Source organism: Hemicordylus capensis, chromosome 3 (assembly GCF_027244095.1).
Source record: "Hemicordylus capensis ecotype Gifberg chromosome 3, rHemCap1.1.pri, whole genome shotgun sequence".
NCBI lineage: Eukaryota > Metazoa > Chordata > Lepidosauria > Squamata > Cordylidae > Hemicordylus > Hemicordylus capensis.
Window position 1 is genome coordinate 20,844,723 of NC_069659.1, and position 17,957 is coordinate 20,862,679.

The 17,957-nt window shown below is 44.6% G+C and overlaps 1 protein-coding gene and 6 non-coding genes across 9 annotated transcripts; all 7 read right to left on the reverse strand.

Annotated features, from left to right (window-relative positions):
- Positions 1-140: 140 nt before the first annotated feature.
- TAF1D (TATA-box binding protein associated factor, RNA polymerase I subunit D) lies at positions 141-17,924 on the reverse strand. 3 transcript variants are annotated; one of them, XM_053309931.1, is made up of 14 exons: positions 17,846-17,924; positions 14,350-14,502; positions 12,408-12,828; positions 11,012-11,187; positions 10,297-10,342; positions 8,673-8,734; positions 7,144-7,484; positions 5,501-5,550; positions 4,858-4,926; positions 3,830-3,863; positions 2,747-2,806; positions 2,213-2,272; positions 896-982; positions 141-367 (listed from the first exon to the last, which is right to left on the reverse strand). In XM_053309931.1, the coding sequence occupies exons 2-7, from the start codon at positions 14,481-14,483 to the stop codon at positions 7,442-7,444; spliced, it is 882 nt and encodes a 293-aa protein (XP_053165906.1). In that variant the 5' UTR covers positions 14,484-14,502; positions 17,846-17,924; the 3' UTR covers positions 141-367; positions 896-982; positions 2,213-2,272; positions 2,747-2,806; positions 3,830-3,863; positions 4,858-4,926; positions 5,501-5,550; positions 7,144-7,441. The 3 variants fall into 3 exon arrangements, with proteins under 3 accessions (XP_053165906.1, XP_053165907.1, XP_053165905.1); XM_053309932.1 differs by having other exon boundaries at positions 2,752-2,806; positions 17,760-17,900; XM_053309930.1 differs by having other exon boundaries at positions 17,760-17,900.
- On the reverse strand, positions 2,326-2,455 carry LOC128352696 (small nucleolar RNA SNORA18). Its single transcript, XR_008320590.1, has one exon. It is a non-coding gene; the product is annotated as a small nucleolar RNA SNORA18 (small nucleolar RNA).
- Positions 3,538-3,612, reverse strand: LOC128352689 (small nucleolar RNA Z40). The gene has a single exon (XR_008320584.1). It is a non-coding gene; the product is annotated as a small nucleolar RNA Z40 (small nucleolar RNA).
- On the reverse strand, positions 4,659-4,789 carry LOC128352692 (small nucleolar RNA SNORA1). Its single transcript, XR_008320586.1, has one exon. It is a non-coding gene; the product is annotated as a small nucleolar RNA SNORA1 (small nucleolar RNA).
- LOC128352690 (small nucleolar RNA SNORA8) lies at positions 5,274-5,411 on the reverse strand. The gene has a single exon (XR_008320585.1). It is a non-coding gene; the product is annotated as a small nucleolar RNA SNORA8 (small nucleolar RNA).
- Positions 6,055-6,180, reverse strand: LOC128352703 (small nucleolar RNA SNORA40). The gene has a single exon (XR_008320597.1). It is a non-coding gene; the product is annotated as a small nucleolar RNA SNORA40 (small nucleolar RNA).
- Positions 7,733-7,805, reverse strand: LOC128352710 (small nucleolar RNA SNORD5). Its single transcript, XR_008320604.1, has one exon. It is a non-coding gene; the product is annotated as a small nucleolar RNA SNORD5 (small nucleolar RNA).
- Positions 17,925-17,957: the final 33 nt, after the last annotated feature.

The window sequence follows — 17,957 nt, forward strand, 5'->3', positions numbered from 1 at the left end:
CACTTCTCTCCCAGCCTAACCTACTTCACAGGGTTGTTGTGAGGAGAAACCTGAGTATGTAGTACACTGCTCTGGGCTCCTTGGAGGAAGAGCGGGATATAAAACATAAAATAATAACAATAATAATAATGCAGTTGAAGTATGAGCAGTTAAGCTTTATATAAAGGAAACAAAGTACCCCAACAACACTTTCTTTAACAGTTTTTAAAGAATTAACAGTTTAACAAGGACAGTTAAGTACTAAAAGTAATAAAGACATGATACAGGTAGTTAGTCATTAGAACATCTGAAATTTTCAGCAGTGTAGTAGAGAAATGCAACGCCAACTGATTCCAAGTTATTCTTCTAGCCTCCTCAGGTCAGATACCTTAAAAAACAAGGTTAAAAAAATTCTAGAATCAGTATATATACTGAGCATCACCTAAGCTCAAATATTCTGGAGCCCTCTTCACACATCTGCCCCCCAACACACAAGGAGGAAAGCTAAAGCTGCAGCAGACTTGCATGGTTTAACAGTAGCAGTGTGTAGTTCTCTCCCCACCTTCCCTACCTGCACAAATGGTAGAGAAAACAGATGAGATGCAGGGAGGAAGATTCTCCATCCTGTTCTATTATGGGCATCCTTTTATGCCCCAGCTCATTAAAGGTCTCATAACACCAAGGTAGGAAAGAGAAATATAAACTCTAACTGCTCTATGCCCAGACTTCCATACTGTGGCTGAAAAGATGACAAAGTGTCTCCTCTGTAATAGACCGCAGAGCACACAAAGTGCCCCTAGTATCCTGCAGAGGACTTCCATATTAGGTCAATGCGTTAAGAGCCATTTGTTCAACAGCATACAGCCCTCTTTGAAACGACCTTCCATAAGTGGCCCAGATGGCATCAGTCTTTTACCTTTAGCACTAGATAGACACCCTGTGAGGAAACCCCACTTTAGACAGAGTTGTGGATTTTCTGGTCATGACTTCAAGCCATTAGAAGCTGGAAAATAAGGTTGGCACAGTTAGCACTAAGCTCTAGAAAGACAAGGTTTAGAAAATACAGTTCTACCAATGTAGAAAGACAAGTGCGGGGAAGCTTCTTTAGAGTGTTAAACCTTTTCTGCCAGCACTGGCTGTTTCCAACAGATTTGAGGCTACCAGAGTAGCACTATAAAAAAAATCTGAAGGAGTTACTTTGTGGTCACGTCCACAGCATACCAGAAATGATGTTTCATAGCAGCCTTGGTAGAGACCAGGTAATGTACTATGTCATTAAGTCCTTAAGTTGAAAACCACATTTTGTAGTAATGCAAGTGTCAGAATGAGCCATGTTTTGCATACAATTCCCAACAGCCCCTGAACACTGCCATGTGTTAGGTATCCGCTTTGATGTGCTAAACTGACAAGGCATGGGGTCTTGAGGATGAAAGACTCATTTGTAGCTGTGGCCAACAGTGATTAAATATACTTTTGATAGGTCATGGGGAAATACAAGGCACTGACATTTAACATTTGTGTACTGTACTTCCTTCAGACCTTAGGGTAGCAAATGCACCTCTGATTATCCTCTCAACCAGCCAGAGGTGGTCACCTAGTAATCATCAAGAAGAGTGAATTTGAACCCAAGTCTCTGTGGCCTAGGCCCAACCCTCTGCCTTCTACACCAGATGAAAGCTTTATTAGCTTGGATGGCTTTAAAAGGGGCTTAGACAAATTCATGGGGGAAAGGTCTATCAGTGGCTACTAGTCTGGTGGCTATAGGCCATCTCCAGCCTTTGAGGCACAATGCCTCTCAATACCAGTTGCAGGGGAGCAACAGCAGGAGACGGCATGCCACACCTCATGTCTGTGGGCTCCCCAGAGGCATGTGGTGGGCCACTGTGTGAAACAGGATGCTGGACTAGACAGGCCTTGAGCCTGATCCAGCAGGGCTGTTATTAATCAGTTGTATTTAAAGGGTCTATACTTTCCAGACATCAGGTCTATCTTCCCACTATCAAGCAAGAAGAACCATCTATTAAAAAGCTACTAAATTCACGACTCCCAAATGTATAAGCCAGAACATGAATCTTCATGACAGGAAACTGTCTTAATTTTAGGTTCTTTAAAATAATCTTCATAACATTCCAAAGCCAGCAGCAAGTTATCCTTACTGCTTGATCTAAGAAAATCTATGTTCATGTTAAAGGTTGTAGGTATTCTTGCTTAGTTTGTTCTAGTCAAGGCTTACCTAGTATTTGCTTTTGGTGAAAAAGTGTTTTTCAGCTACACCAACAGGAATGCCATCAGCCTGCAGAAAAAAGTTCCTTAATGCCCATTCTTAAAACAAGCTCAATTAGCCAATGTTGTCTTGCAGTTTTATCCCACAGATCAACATATAGTTCAGTGGGTAAAGCGAAACCACAAGTTTGCTCTGTGAGGCATTTCCAACGACAAGAACCTACAGCAAGGGTCCATCGGGATAGACCTCAACCTTAGGCTTCTCCAATACTGTTTTCACATTTTAAGATGTCACACAATGGTAATGTCAGCTGCCCCCCACACAGGTACCCTTCTGGAATGTTGTATGTTCAATTTACATGTTAGATTGTACATATACAATTTAATAGTATGTAGGTTCTACTATGCCCTAATACGAAGTCATCTTGTCTGTGTGTAGCAAGAGCCATCTTCATTTTAAATGTGCTAAAATATTGCTCTGCCTGCTACATGCTCTCCATCCACCACCACCAAAAACATTCAAGCCAATACAAAGGGTTCATACCTCACCATGCACGTTTCCACAGTCCGAGGCTTTTCATTTCCCTTGTGTCCTACTTTTCACCTGAAAGAGCCAGTTGTCAGTTAGCACAGAGCAAAAGCAAAATGCTATTTTGCTTGCTGGAGACCTCACATCACTGACTAACTACTCAGCCCTTCTCCAAAGAGACTGACCTCTGAGAGCAAGTAGCGCAAGGAATTCAGGCCTGAGACTGGTACATCAGAGACATGCCCTATGCTTAGCTAACAAGGGACAATCTAGCTTGCCCATTCCCTCTTTCTACAGGATACCCTGTCAAACATGTCATGGAACTCAGAGCTAGTGGTTACATTTGTATCCCTCCCTCCATTCTTCCAAGCAGCTCAGGGTGGCATGTAAGCTTTGCCCCCTGCCCCCCATCTCTTCTCAACATCCCTGTGAGGTAGGCTAGGTTGGGAGAATGGTCCACCCAGTGCCGTCCAATGAACTTCATTTCATGGCTGAGTGGAAGTTTGAACCTCATCTCCCCGTTTCTAATCAGACATTTACTACACAACACAGGTACTCAGTAACTACCTGTTTACCCAAACAGAAGATGACAACTCTGAATTTAAGACACCCCCCCTTAAAAATACATGTTTAATACAGGCTATACTGGTATTTGCCTGCAAGGAAAAGGACTCTGAATGTATGATCCCCGGCCCCTCCCCGCAATTTCTAACATATACAATGTAAAATAAATGCAGTTTCAGAATTTTCCCTTTGCTCAGTAAGAACAATTTAACATCCAGCAGGTTTAACATGCTGTTTTATCAATTTGTTCAGAATGGCTGTTTTATCACTCACTCTTTTCAGAGCAGTTGAACATCTTGCCAATCATCATAACAATTCCTTACCAGAGCTTTCATAAAGGAAGTAGTCATTGCTTTCCTACTTTGATACAAATGGCTTATTTAAGATTCAGCCTCTTGCAAAGGAATTTCGTGGGATCTATCTGCACAATCCCCTTGAATGGGCTCGATAAACAGTAGCCTATAAGGGCATTTTCAGTCCCAACAGCTTCTCCACTAGTTATGCAATAAAGCTTTAGAAAGATCAATTTCTTACCCACTCAGGAGACAGATGCATGGCATCTAGATTTCTGGAAAAACAAAGGATTAACAGTTACGGTAAGTAATGCCCTAATTGCCATGAACATCTTTCTAATCACATCTTGGTCATATGCAATGCAAATCATCAACTCCCAATCCTATACCTTCTCCCTACTATTGTACAGTGAGCAGACCAATCTGCGTAGATAGTTGGTTTGTGATTGTTAGGAACATAGGAAACTGCCATATACTGAGTCAGACCATTGGCCTATCTAGCTCAGTATTGTCTTCACAGACTGGCAGCGGCTTCTCCAAGGTTGCAGGCAGGAATCTCTATCCGCCCTATCTTGGGAGATGCTGCCAGGGAGGGAACTTTGAACCTTCTGCTCTTCCCAGAGCGGCTTCATCCCCTGAGGAGAATATCTTGCAGTGTTCACACTTCCTAGTCTCCCATTCAGATGCAACCAGGGCAGACCCTGCTTAGCTATGGGGACAATTCATGCTTGCTGCCACAAGACCAGCTCTCCTCTCCTCTCTATTGGATATGCCAACAAGTTTGCTTAGAGATATTCCAACATATCATACAGCCTTGGGGTCCTGAACAGGGACCACCTTGGAGTTCTCTGAGCCCTCCTGCCTCCCCAAGCTGCAGCTGTGCTATTTGTTCTCCAGCTAAGGATTGCTGGCTTGAAGCAGATGCGTCTTCAGTGAGGTGTCCACTGCATGCATGCAGGCAAATCTCTATGGGACAGCTGAATGTTTGTGACAGAAGGGGTACACTTGTTAGAGGTTGTGAACCCCTGGTATAGCCTAACCTTCCGTTGGCAGGCAAACCTCCAGGACATGTTTGTTACAGGTCTCATTGTCACCAGAGTAATTTGTTTTACAGTGATGGAAGCATAACCTGTGTTTCTGTAGCCCCATTGCTCAATTCAGACACCAATGAGTTGTGCCCATTTACTGTGCTAACGAGGCAGAGGCTGAACTCACTCGGCTGACACCTGCCTGCTTCTCTTGTAGGTTCTAAAAATACTGAGAAGTTACCTTCAGAAAGAAGTTGCTTCCAACAGCTATCACCACACCTCATTTCTCGAGACCATTTCATGGAGAGTCCTTCAGGAGAGAAACATTTTCCTGTGAGCTTTTCATGGATACCCTAGACTGCATACTATTACAATGGCATGTACCAACTAGCAGCCGACTCAAGCATAAAGTTCTCACTTTATAAAATATAGGCGCATATATACCCTCATTTAATTATAACCTGTTCTGAAGTGCCATGAATCTATAGCCCTGATCACAGCACCAGACCTGGTCAAGTATCTTTGTAATCCACTCCCAATGGAAAAGTTACATTTGTATCCATCTAAAGGATGATTTAAAGGAATGACTCGGGAACCAAGAAGAACGCCCTGCAATTAATCCAGCATGCCTTACAAAGCCGCCAGGTAATTGCTACTACTTGTTTCAGCAAAATACCAGGTTTAGCAAGCACAGCAGCTTGAGAACCAACGATGCCACATGCCGACTTAATATTGCACTGCTTTTTGAACATGCCATCAGGGATAAACTGCTGGCTGCAGATACCATACAGTGCACTTGGCTTAATTCCATGCCTCTCCCCACTGAATACATCAAGGCACTATATAGGCAAAGGCATAATAGAAAAATGAATGACTGTACCTACCTATACCAAACCATCTCTTAAGACCTTTACCAACATGCATTTTCAGTGTTCTGAAAGAAAGAAGTGGGGGGGGGGGGGGAGAAAAAGATCCTGAGTTTTCTAAAGACAAATTTTGTTTCATGGAAGTTGTCTTGAGGCCATAAAATAGACTTGCATGTTAACATGTAGGATACTGATATACAATTACCACGGGGACTGGTAAAAAGAACCAGCTTACTTTATTACTTGCTACAACTGATTAATCACTACCTAGTTCCAGTTGCCTCTCCTTGGAGAGCAAGCTTTCTGCCCATCTACCCAAGCCTTTGGCACTCTGGCTGTTGCTGAACTACAACTTCCATTATCCACAGACCAATTTGTTGTGGCTGGGCTCATGGGAGTTGTAGTTCAACAGCGGGAGTGCCCAAGGTTGCCTCCCATTGATAAGACATGCTGCACTTACTCTGGGATGGGCAGCAAGGCTGGCAGCCTTAGCAGGATTTCAGAAAGCCTGAAGCTGCCCAATGCAAGTGGCAGGGCATTCAACACCGTTCTGTTCTACTCATTCATCCAAGCATGTCTCTTCCTATAAGTAACACAACTAATACAGATCAGCTGTGGGTTGCAAAGGAAGATTTGACTCTTAGCACTTGCTCCATGGTTTTTTGTCTACGAGACTAGCCAGAACCTGAAGCTGTGCTTAGGGTAGAAGGAGAACTGCATGTCCCCCCACCCTGAACCCCCTACCAAACAAGACTCCATTCTGCATGGAGGGGATATGCTCCACCACCACACACTCATTCAAAGGCACATCTGCAACACATATAGGGGGTGCTTCACCTGATCAGGAACCCTGAAAAAGCAGGCAGGAATGAATGGGAGGAGAGAAGAGAAAGCCTGCTACCTCCTACCCTGCATTTGTTTACTGTATGTGCCGAGAGGAGCCATGTTTGCAGGAGCAGGGTGACAATGACTGAAAGTATCAAGGGCTGGCTGTTTCAGCACTTCTTGCCCAAACTCTACATTGCTTCCTTCCCCACAGTCCAAACTAGCTGCACAGTAACAAAATTGTTGGCCAGAAGAAGGTACAGAATTTTTGGAATTGTAATGGACTTGCATCTTTCACCAGCTGCCAACCCAGCAGGTTTCCCCCTTTACAGCTGAAAGGAAGTTGAGAAGTAGGCAGAGATTTCTGTGGCACAGCAGCATCCAGACCACACTGCACCACACCACACCCTAGATGCTCCCAGCAGTCTTCATGTCTATTCAGTTAATGTACAAAACATTTTTCCAGCAGCAATTTTAGAAGCCAATTTTTCCCCCAGCCAGGACAAGCTAGACCCATGTCTTGTCTGTAGAAAGGTTTGGTGAGCATTTAAAGGACACTCACCCTTAAGCATGTGCTGCTAAACAGGGAGACACTGTAAGGGACACATTTGTGGGACTGTCCCTTCCAGCAAGCCCTGGACAATTCTTGTCCCTATCACATTCCCAGTCCATGTCCCATCCTTAGCCCAACCACAAGTCCCTGCCGGAGGCTCTTGAGAAGGCACTGATCATAATTGCGTATCTGAGAGCCAGGAGTTTAAGTCTGCCAGATTTCCCACAGTATCAATAGCTTAGATTTGAAGATGGTGTAGAAGTCACTAAGGAGCCTTACGTACCAAACGGAGATTTGGGCTGCCAACCTGTTCATCGGTTCCAACATGTCCAGGAAGTCAACAACTTAACTGTTCTCCATACCAAGAGACAAGCTGAACAGCAGGGTCTGAGCCGAAGCTGTTAGCCTAGAGCTAACAGTCAACCACAGAAGATTTTATGTGGATTTTTTCCAAGCTAAAGACATTCCATTCAATGCCACCAAGATTGAAAAGGTTCTTCAGGGAACCAATTATTCCACTGAGAACTTGCTACAATTTGATGCCTATAAATGAACGCTGCTCCCACGTGGTTTTTGATCCTTCAGGAAGCACTGCTACATGATGGTTGTTTGCAACTGCTGGTACTGAAAAGCAAGAGCAATGTTACACATCAGTTATACATCATGGACATCTCTAGAAGCCAATTAATATAGGTGTTGGATATGCCATCATTTATTCATTCTGGATACCTATTTCATTGTGAAGATTTATGTTCTGTTTCCAAACATTTTACTGGAAGTATATCTTCACATTAACCCTTAAGGGAGGTTGCCACGTACCAGAAAGTGTGTGTCTCAGTAATGCTGAAAGCAGCACTAATTCTGCACTCGGTTCTGATCAGAGTGTTAATTTTAGTTCATTTCTGAATCACTCAGCAGTTGAACTGAAACAATCATCACATGAACTATGGTGCAGAATCTGAGAGGAGACATATATAAGCCATTCCAAGGCTTGATCATTTTTCAAAGCCATATTAAGAATCTAGTCCCTTTCATGCCTAGAAGTGCTTAGTAGTTAGGATCATAAGATGCTTCAAGCTCACCTTACCACTGCACAGCAAATCAGACCAAAGTAATTAACATACATGCAATCACAGCATGGGAAGAACTCATCAAGTCAAGCAAAGTTTGGCTAACTTATGTGAACAGCAGATCATCAACATCAGCTCTAGTAAAACTGTGTATAGCTGCAGTTGTCTAGGCCTTCCTAAAGGAGGTCTTAACTAAAACTTAGCATCTGCCACAGCTAACAGCCTCTAAGTCTACCCACATCCCACCCATCTTCTACACCATTCTGCTCAAATGTGACTGAAACTAGAAAGACTGATTACAAGCTACTTTGTTCTTTCATCCGAGGTACCAAGTAGGAAGTGAGTACTTGCAAGCAATTGTGCTTGTTCCTGCAGGCCTTAGGAGTGCAATCATGCACTCTCCTGCTGTTTCAACCTCTTGCCTGGAAGCTGCGCAACTCAGCTGAGAGACTGGATCACACCGTATGGCTGAAGCAACTTTGATAATATGCCATGTGCTCTGGGGAAGATGCACCTTTACTGCCAATGTATTACTTGAGGGCAAAACTCTGTAGTTCTTGTAGTTCTACAAGCAGGAAAACCTGAGCCATGGCTTCCTTGTCTTCCACGGCTTCTTCCACTTCTACTGCCTTCACTTCCCAGGGTATGAATGCTGCCCAGCCTATCCCTGCCAAAGCAGCATCCAATATGGAAGCTTCAGATTGGTTCATCCTCCATCACATTCACCAAACAAGCCACTCACTTTGTCCTTCTCTTGGATTTCTTCTTTGGAATGTTGCTACTTAATATGAAACAGCTGTTGTCCTGTGAAAGAGAAAGAGTATTCGCAAAGAACCAGAAAATGATGGCAGTATCAGGGAAGGTCAATATACTGTCATCCCTCACCAACCGCAGGTTTCCGCAGGTCTCATCAACCATGCCCTGAGTATCTGCGGTTTGGAGAGGTTTTTCCAATTTGGGGTGGGGTTTTTTTGCAGTTTTGGGGGGTCAGGGGGTCATTTCCCCCTTCACTCCTCTTACTGACTCCTGGTGATTTGGGGGGGATAGTTTTTATTACTGTATTTTCCAGTCTTTTTGCAACTGATTCCCCTAACCCTATTTGCCATTGATCTCAATGGCCCGTCTACCACAAATTCACCAACCGCAACGTTTTCCCAGAACAGAACCCTCACAATTGGCAAGGGATGACTGTGGTGAAATCAATACTACTTATCTCTCTTCTGAACAAGCACACATGCCAACGGGAAATTGCATACATGCCAACCCTGCTAACTGGGCAAAGAGGCACCTTTTAATGTGGTGATTCTCTTTATTTAGCAGGGGGAGAGTAACTGGCCCTAATATCCACCCCCAGCACATTCCCTCCAGTGACTGTTGCTGGTATCTATCTTATGTTTCTTTTTAGATTGTGAGCCCTTTGGGGACAGGGTTCCAGCTTGCTTGTTTGTTATTTCTCTATGTAAACCGCCCTGAGCCATTTTTGGAAGGGCGGTATAGAAATCAAATTAATAATAATAATTAACAACAACAACAACAACAACACAATAGCACGCCTACTTCAAGTGCGCAGTCCATGCCCAACCAGGCCAGTCAGGTTTAGAGGAAGGGGCACTCCTCTTTTCCGGGGCCAGACAGGTGTGAACTCAAACCAGTTTTACACTCCCTACTGTCTACTAACAGACTATTGGGGGGGGGGGACTGGCCGAGGGTTAGATTAGGTTCTAGTGTCCAGCTGACACTGTGCCAATACAAGCAAGAACTACTTCTAGAAGGCTAGGGCAAGCCCAGACGTTTTATTTTAGAACTCCCATTGAACAGAATGGCATCTACTTCAAGAAAAGTTGTATAGGATTGGGTATAAGTGTCCAGAACTTCCCATAGCAAGGCCAAGTAGATGGGCGACAGCTGGGCAGAGCAGCAAAAGTTATGGAGGTCTGCCTAGGAGTGCAGCAGGATTAAAAGAACTGGGCAGGGTTATTCGTCTCAGGCTCTTAAGGTTTGTAATACTTTGCAATTAGTCCTGCCTGGGGACACGTGGGAAGGACAACCCTATCAGAGATGCCTTCGGCTCCAGGCAGCAGAGAAGCACTGGTTTTTGACACGTAGTCAGGATTCAGTTTTAACATCTGAATTGCCCTTTAAAAAACTTTTTAAAAGTTTTCTTTGGATATATAAATATTTTCCCACTTATCACAGTCCATTTAAGCTAAGGGACTCTTGTGTTGTCCTGGAAGTAGGAAGATCTGGGAGGTTATGATGCAGCAACACACTGGTTCAGGACCAGAATTAGTACTAGGCAATCCACCCAGGGCTCCACTCTAACGTTTCAAATCATGGTTATACATTAAAGTGATGTGATGGCTTACCACTATCTTGGCACCAATTTCTTCATCATCATTTTGGTCACTTCCACTAAAACACACCAAAACATAGTTGAGTTAGTGCTCTGTAACTTCTGTTAATAGCATGCAGCATGTCTACTTTTTCCTCTTTGGCTTTGGTCCTAACTTGCACCTAGCCTGTCTGTGTTGCACTACCAAAACAAGCAGCCAAAATCTAGAGGATGATCTTGTAGGATTGTCTTTCTTTCAATGCTGCTTTCTATAATTAACCTAAATGCAAGGGTCATTTTTCATTACTGTACACAATCATGAATGTTCACATTTGCCTCCCTACAAGTTGTGACCAAACCCTAGACACACTAAAAAATTCCAGTCCTTGGAATGTATTATCTTTTTGTCAACTCATTTTAAATAAGGAGGCCAGAGCAAATGTGTATGACACATATCCAAGCTTATTTCTAGGGTTTGGTTCCCACCCCAGTATTAATTTGGGGGATATTGACTGGCTAATAGCTATGCTCCTTCCAGCATTTCAATCCAAGCAAACTGAAACCAAAATCTTTATTTCTGTACATGACCAGAAAATACAGGCCAAACAAAAACTTGTGATATTGACCAATTACTGGTACAAGCCTGCCAAAGTTGGGGAGAGAAAGCCTAAATCAGCATGTGTATAACTTGCTGGAGTACACAGATACAACCACAGTAGTATTAACTATAAGAACTAAAATATGCATACTCTGCCTCCTCAATAGGTGAAAGAGGTCCATCTTCATCCAAATATTTGTGCTTCCTTGACTCTAGACACTCCTTTTCTAGATCATCTCCAGCATTCAGCTGGGTCAGAGATGTTTTGAGCTGGTGTTCAAATCTGAGCATTTTAACGTATTTCAAGAATCCTTTCAGGGCAGCTTCCTTCAAAAAAGGAAATTAAATTATGCCAGACAAAACCCAAACAGAAGTTGCTGAAAGCCAATCAATTTCCTTTGTTGGAATTGTACACCCATAAGCTGCCCCATGCAGCCACCGCAAAAAAAAAAAAAAAGTTAAATATTTGCAACAGGCAGGAGGTTAGCGGTATTGGCAGTACAGGAGAACCCCATCATTCACAGGGGTTCTGTTGCCAGGGGTGGGGTGGATAGTGAATTCACGAAGGATGGCTCATGAGGACTATGGGAATCAGGGGGTTAGGTTCCCAGACAGGTTCCCAGACAGGTTCCCAGGCCAAACATATGCGTCCCCTCCAAAAAAGAGGTAACCCCCTGGAGTGCCCTACCATGTACTCCACCATCCCGAAAATTGGTCAAATATACCTGGTTTGGCCCCATTTCTGTTAAAATGAGCTATAACATGGCTCCCGAAAACAGAATGGCAGCCAGAAATGACCTCTGAGGTCATTTCCAGCCACCACCACCCCGACCCACAGGTACACAGGTTTAACCTTCCCCACCATCCTGCCCCCCCCCATATACAGAGGTTGAGTACTAATTTCCCGACCTTGGGTACACAAAACCACGAGTGCTGGACCTGTGAACAGTACAGTGCAGGTCCTCATGTACATTCAGACTGCAAGAAGGGGCTGTAGTTCGGTTCTAGGAGGGACTTGTAGCTCAGTGGTAGAGCATGATTTATGTCAAACATTTATACCCTGCTCTTCCAGTACACTCTTGCTCAGGGCAGCTAACCAAAACCAGTAAGCCAGATACACTATAAAAACAGTATGAAACCAACGAAAAGCCTCGGTTAAAACCAAATTTAAATGTAAGAGTTAACGCTTGCTCCTCCATCTGGCATGCAAAAAAAGTGCAGAGAAAAATCCCAGGAGGGGCTGGGAAAAGCCCCAGCCAGTCCCCGGGGAGCTGCTTCTTGTCAGTGTAGACAAGGCCTGGACCACTTAGGCCACCCAGCTGTTTTTGAACTACAACTCCCACAATCCCCAGCCACGGTGGCCAATAACGTGGGATTATGGGAAGTGTAGGCCAACATCTGCAGGAGGGCCGAAGCGGAGCAGCCCTGGTGCAGACAACACGCCCTGTGCTCCATTACACAGAACAACAGGGCTGTCTTACAAACAAAGCCTAGAGCATCCTTCTGCACAGGATTTCTTTGTTCAAAGTACGTTTAGTATAACATACCTCATACCGACACACCATTTTCAAGGGAATATGTTTCCTTCCATAAAGTTTCTCTACAAAAGGAAACTGCAGGCCCCTCTCTCTATATCTCCTCTTTCGCTCTTCAGCTGAAATTCTGAATCGTGGCCTCAGGGTATACTTTCGTCGACGTTTGCGTCTAGTGACTTCTTCTGTCAGCTTCCAACTTCTGCGGCGCCTCTGTGATTTTCTCCTGAAGTGATAGTCAAATAGGGCTTTCAGGTCCAGTTTGGGCTTTGGCAACTTCAACTGACCTCCAGACTTCACAGATGAACAGGTAGAAGGTCCCCCCTGTGTTTTAGGGTTGGACGTCTTCTCCGAGGATCGCCCATTACGTCTTGCTGATCTCCGGGTTTTGGCTTTCTTTCTTGAACACTGCAGTGAAGGCGAGCCAGGGTCGGTCCTGTGGCAACAACAAAAGCAGACTGTCAGGGGACGGGGTCTTCACACAGAGAAGGCTCAGAGTTCAGTTCCCTGCAACTTCACCTCGAACGTTCTCTAGTGATGGGCCGGAACTCACCGGGCTGAATATGTGAAGATGCTGCTGCTAGTCAAAACAGACCATTCTGGGCTAGCACGGCTCAGACAAGGCAAGCTCATGTACTGACATTTGACACAGGGGCTGCGGCTCAGCACACGTTCTGCAAGCAAGAGGTCTTGCAATCTCCAGCAAAATCCGAGAAAGCCTGGAGAACTGCTGATAATACGGAGCCAGATAAATCTGTCATTCGACCACACAAGGCACTCCCATGTTCGTCTCTGAAGGCACTTAAATCCCTCACTTATTCGCTTTGAAAGCTTTAGTTTATTTAAAGTGTATACCCTGCCCCCCTGGAACACTACTTTCCAGGGCAGCTCACAAGAGTAATAAAAGAGATTCAATGACAAGTAAAAAGATTAATACGGTTAAAGCTAAAAAAGGCCACATTTAAAATTATCAGTTTGTTTCAAGTTTTTAATTTTATTTATTTATTTATTATTAAATTTATATACTGCCTTTCATTAAACAATCCCAAGGCGGTTTAAATATTAAATCGTTTTAGAGAGAAGGTACATTCACTCTTCAAAATGAAGCTACTCCCCCCACTCCCCATCTTTTTCAGGCAAGGTCTTGCTCCAGGTGCCTCCTTTAGCATCCACTAGAATTGGGTCTTTTGCAGTAGCGACACCTCACAGGTAGAAGGCTCTCCTCTATGATGCCAACGGAGTGCTCTCTACAGTTGAAGTTTATGACAAAAGCTACATTGTGAACCTGGTGAAAAGGCACTGGTCTTCAATACCTTTAACAAGTGCATGTGTGCATACAAATGCTCCATAGTGTCTCTCACCAACTGGAAACACTAGCACGAGTCCGCTGATGAACAGGAAGTGTGTTAGACGGCTGAGACAGACACCTGGATAACGCTGCAGCAGCAAGATGGGAGAGCAAAGAGATTTGCACTTTTGAAGCCTGGAAGAAAGCTGTTGGCCAGGCTTGGATGACTAGAGCAGGGTTTCTCAACATGTGGGTCCCCAGATGTTATTGGACTTCAATTCCCATAATCCCCAGCACCAGTGGCCTTTGGTTGGGAATTATGGAAGTTGAAGTCCAATTACATCTGGGGACCCACACGTTGAGAAACCCTGGACTAGAGCACTGGTTGTTCAAGATTATGAATACTTGACCTTTTGCAAATGCAGAATGGCTCTATGTCTGCAAGCTAGAACATAAGAACAGCCCTGCTGGATCAGGCCCAAGGCCCATCTAGTCCAGCATCCAGTTTCACACAGTGGCCCACCAGATGCCTCTGAGGAGCTCACAGGCAGGAGCTGAGGACATGCCCTCACTCCCACCAAGAAGCTTAGTGTTCATCAAATGGCTAGATGTAGCATTCCAGATATGAAATAGGGAACCACAAAACCACCAACATTAGGGCACACTCACATCTCTGGTTCGCGATTTCTTGGAACAGCTCCAGTTGAAGTGTGCACCTGTGGCAAACTCTGGGAGGAGTGGCCATTGGTAAGACCGTCCAAGTCCTCCAACAATGAGCTCTCCATTTCATCAGTATCAGCCATGTTCAGCTTCTAGTTTGCACTGTTGGGGAGAAGATGGCACAGGAGTGTTTTACTAAAGCCAAGAACTTCAGGGTGCAGTCCTATACACAGCTACCTGGGAGTAGGCCTCATTGAGCTTTGTGGGACTTCATAGAAAACACGCAACAGATTCCACTGTCAGTCTCAAACCATCTTAAAGCCAGTTTGAATACATGGAACTGCTTAACACAGAGTCAGACTATTCGTCTGTCTAGCTCAATATTGTCTACACTGACTGGCAGTTCTCTAGGATTTCAGACAAGAGTCCCAAGATTCTCACCACTTTCTGTCTTGTGTTGGTTTCCTCCTGCCCTTCTTGGCTGGAAATGTATATCTACAAATGCCTCTCGGATATTTATTCTAGACAAATCTTAAACTTAGCAAGGAGAACAACTGGCCCTATTCAACCCCAGCAAAGAATCCCTCTAGTGGCTGTTGCTGGTATCTGCATGTTTCTTTTTAGATTGTGAGCCCCTTGTGGACAGGGGACCATCTTATTTTTGTTTTTCCATGTAAACCTTTTTGGGAACTTTGACTGAAGAGCAGTATATACATACTCAGAGGAGGAGAGTCTCTCCCAGCCCTACCTGTATATGCCAAGGATTGAACCTGGCACCTTCTGCATGCAAAGGAGATGCTCTACCATTGAGTTACTGTCCTTTTACACTAAAGCAAGCCAACTACCACACAGCCAAGAGAATGGAAGTACTATGAATAGGCAGCCTCAAGGACAATTTTATTTAGGGTCTGTGTCCAAGCAGCTGCTACAGTTACTAGCTACTCCAGAGGGATGCCATTATGTGCAGAAATCAACTCCTTGTACGCGACACCAAAAAACCTCAATCTTAATCAACTCCAACCTGGTGCATGGTCTAAAGCAGGGTTTCTCAATGTGTGGGTCCCCAGATGTAACTGGACTTCAACTCCCATAATTCCCAACCAAAGGCCACTGGGGCTGGGGATTATGGGAGTTGAAGTCCAATAACATCTGGGTACCCACACGTTGAGAAACCCTGGTCTAAAGGGACATAATGAAGCAACCTTGCGGAAACTGAGCACATCAGGTCTATTCCGGGATAGGAGACACTAGAGGGGAAGATTCAAAAATATAAGCTTCTCTAATCAAATGCACTCTTATAGGGTGCACCAAGACGACGTTTTTAGCTTGCTTGCTTGCTAACGACAATTCCTTCCGGTGAAGATTCTCTAGCACAGTAAGTTTGCTTTACTGCTAGAAGAGTTTTTAAATTTACTGCCATTTTAAAGAGTTAACTTGTAAGCTGCCTTGACCACAATTTATAGGAAAGCTGGGTACAAATGCCTACACACATCCAACTGGAGTGTGGTTAGTTAGAAGAGCTGATCTTGTGGTGACAAGCACGAACTGTCCCCTTTGCAAAGCAGAGTCCGTCCTGGTTTGCATTTTAATGTAAGACTACACATGTGAATACCAAGATATTCCCATTAGGGGATGGGGCTGCTCTGGGAAGAGCACCTTCCTGCTTGTTTGCATGCATGCATAAGGTTCCAAGTTCCCTCCCTGGCAGCATCTCCAGGAGAGGGCTGAAAGAGACTCCTGCCTGCAACCTTGAGAAGCTGCTACCAGTCTGCACAGACAATACTGAGCTAGATGGACCAATGGTCCAACTCGGTATAAGGCAGCTTCCTATGTTCCTATTTTTCCCTGTGTCCCAGAATCTTTAGCTGATAGTAACATAGCTGATGTAGATAGGTTCCTTAGCTGACTTGCAAGCTAGTGAAATATGGTAGCTAAGGCACTGAGGTGCAAATCAGTGTAAGGTATAAGACAGCTTCCTACACTCCTCTGTTAGTTTCCAAAGCTGCAAAATAGCAACCCAATCAGGTTTTCTTGGATATAAGTCCCAACAGGATTCTCTCTCTCTCACACACACTTGCATCTTCAGTTTTAAATGGTAAAAATATGACTAACATTTATATTAAACAGAAGTTCTCAAAGTGGTTTACATAAATATCAATCAATAAAATGGCTCCCTGTCCCCAAAGGGCTCACAATCTAAAAAAGAAACAAGCTAGACACCAGCAACAGCCACTGAAGGAATGCTGTGCTGGGGATGGATAGGGCCAGTTGCTCCCCCTGCTCAATAAAGAGAATCGCCATTTTTAAAAGGTGCTTTTGTTCCGCTAGCATGATCTGCAAAAGCCACATGTGCAGCATTTCAGGCTAACTGCTGTTCGATGCCTAGTTATAAGGGCCGGTTCAAAGGTTGGCAACGGTACCCCTAAGAAAATAAGTACAGGACTGCACCTCTCAGAAAAGTTGGGGATGAGAGGAGTTGTGCCAGTTGAGGCTAAGGTTAGAAACATAGAAAGCTGCCTAGGGGTAGACCCAGTTTAACCAAGGGGGCAATTCATGCTTGCTGCCACAAGGCCAGCTCTCCTCCCCAGAAGCTACTCCTGATGATCTTTCCCCTTCTCCCAATATTTCTGATCAAGCCATTAAAAGCTCCAGCATGGCATTCCAGAGACAGCCGGAGAGGAATGCTGATTCCTAGATACCCCGGGCCAATTCTGGAGGGTTGGCCGCCTCATAGGAAGCTGCCATGTCCCAGGCTTTTAACTGATACTGTTTTGATTGTTTTTAATGTTGTTTTAGAAGGTTTAAAAAAAATTAATTGTTGTGTTTTAAATTGCTTGTTTTTGTTTTTAACTGCTGTTTTACTTCTGTTTTTTCTTGTTGTGAACCACCCAGAGACTAAGTTTTGGGCAGTATTAAATAAATAAATGTCAGACCATTAGTCCATCTAGTTCAGTATTGTCTACACAGACTGGCAGCGACTTCTCCAAGGTTGCAGGCAGGAATCTCTCACAGCCCTACCTTGGAGATGCTGCCAGGGAGGGAACTTGGAACCTAGATGCTCTTCCCAGAGCAGCTCCATCCCCTGAGGGGAATATCTTGCAATGCTCACACTTCTGGTCTCCCATTCAGATGCAACCAGGGTGGACCCTGCTTAGCTAAGGGGACAAGTCATGCTTGCTACCACAAGACCAGCTCTCCCCAAGTTGCAGCTTCTCTCAAGCAGGGGCCGCCCTTTAAGTCTATTAGCACTTTTCCCACCCACTAGGTTTAGTGAGAAGAAAAATATAACAAGGAGACCGACGGGCCCTAATTTGAAACACACACAGAAGCGATCATGCTTCTTTGCCCCACTATTTCCCCCACTCCGCCACCCCCCATATCCTAGCCACAAGCTAGATGAGAATCTCCAAAATCTTTACCGCCATGCTGCTCGCTCTGCCCGCGGCATAAACTACGCGGATGCCAACGGATTCTCGAGGCAGTCCTCCACACCCGGAAAACTCACCCTTTCTCTCTCACCCGCGCGACGCAACAAGGCCGCATAACGGCCACCGGAGCAATTAAGTAGGCTCGGTGCTCTCGCGAGATTTCTGTTTGGATGGGGGAAAGCGGGGAGG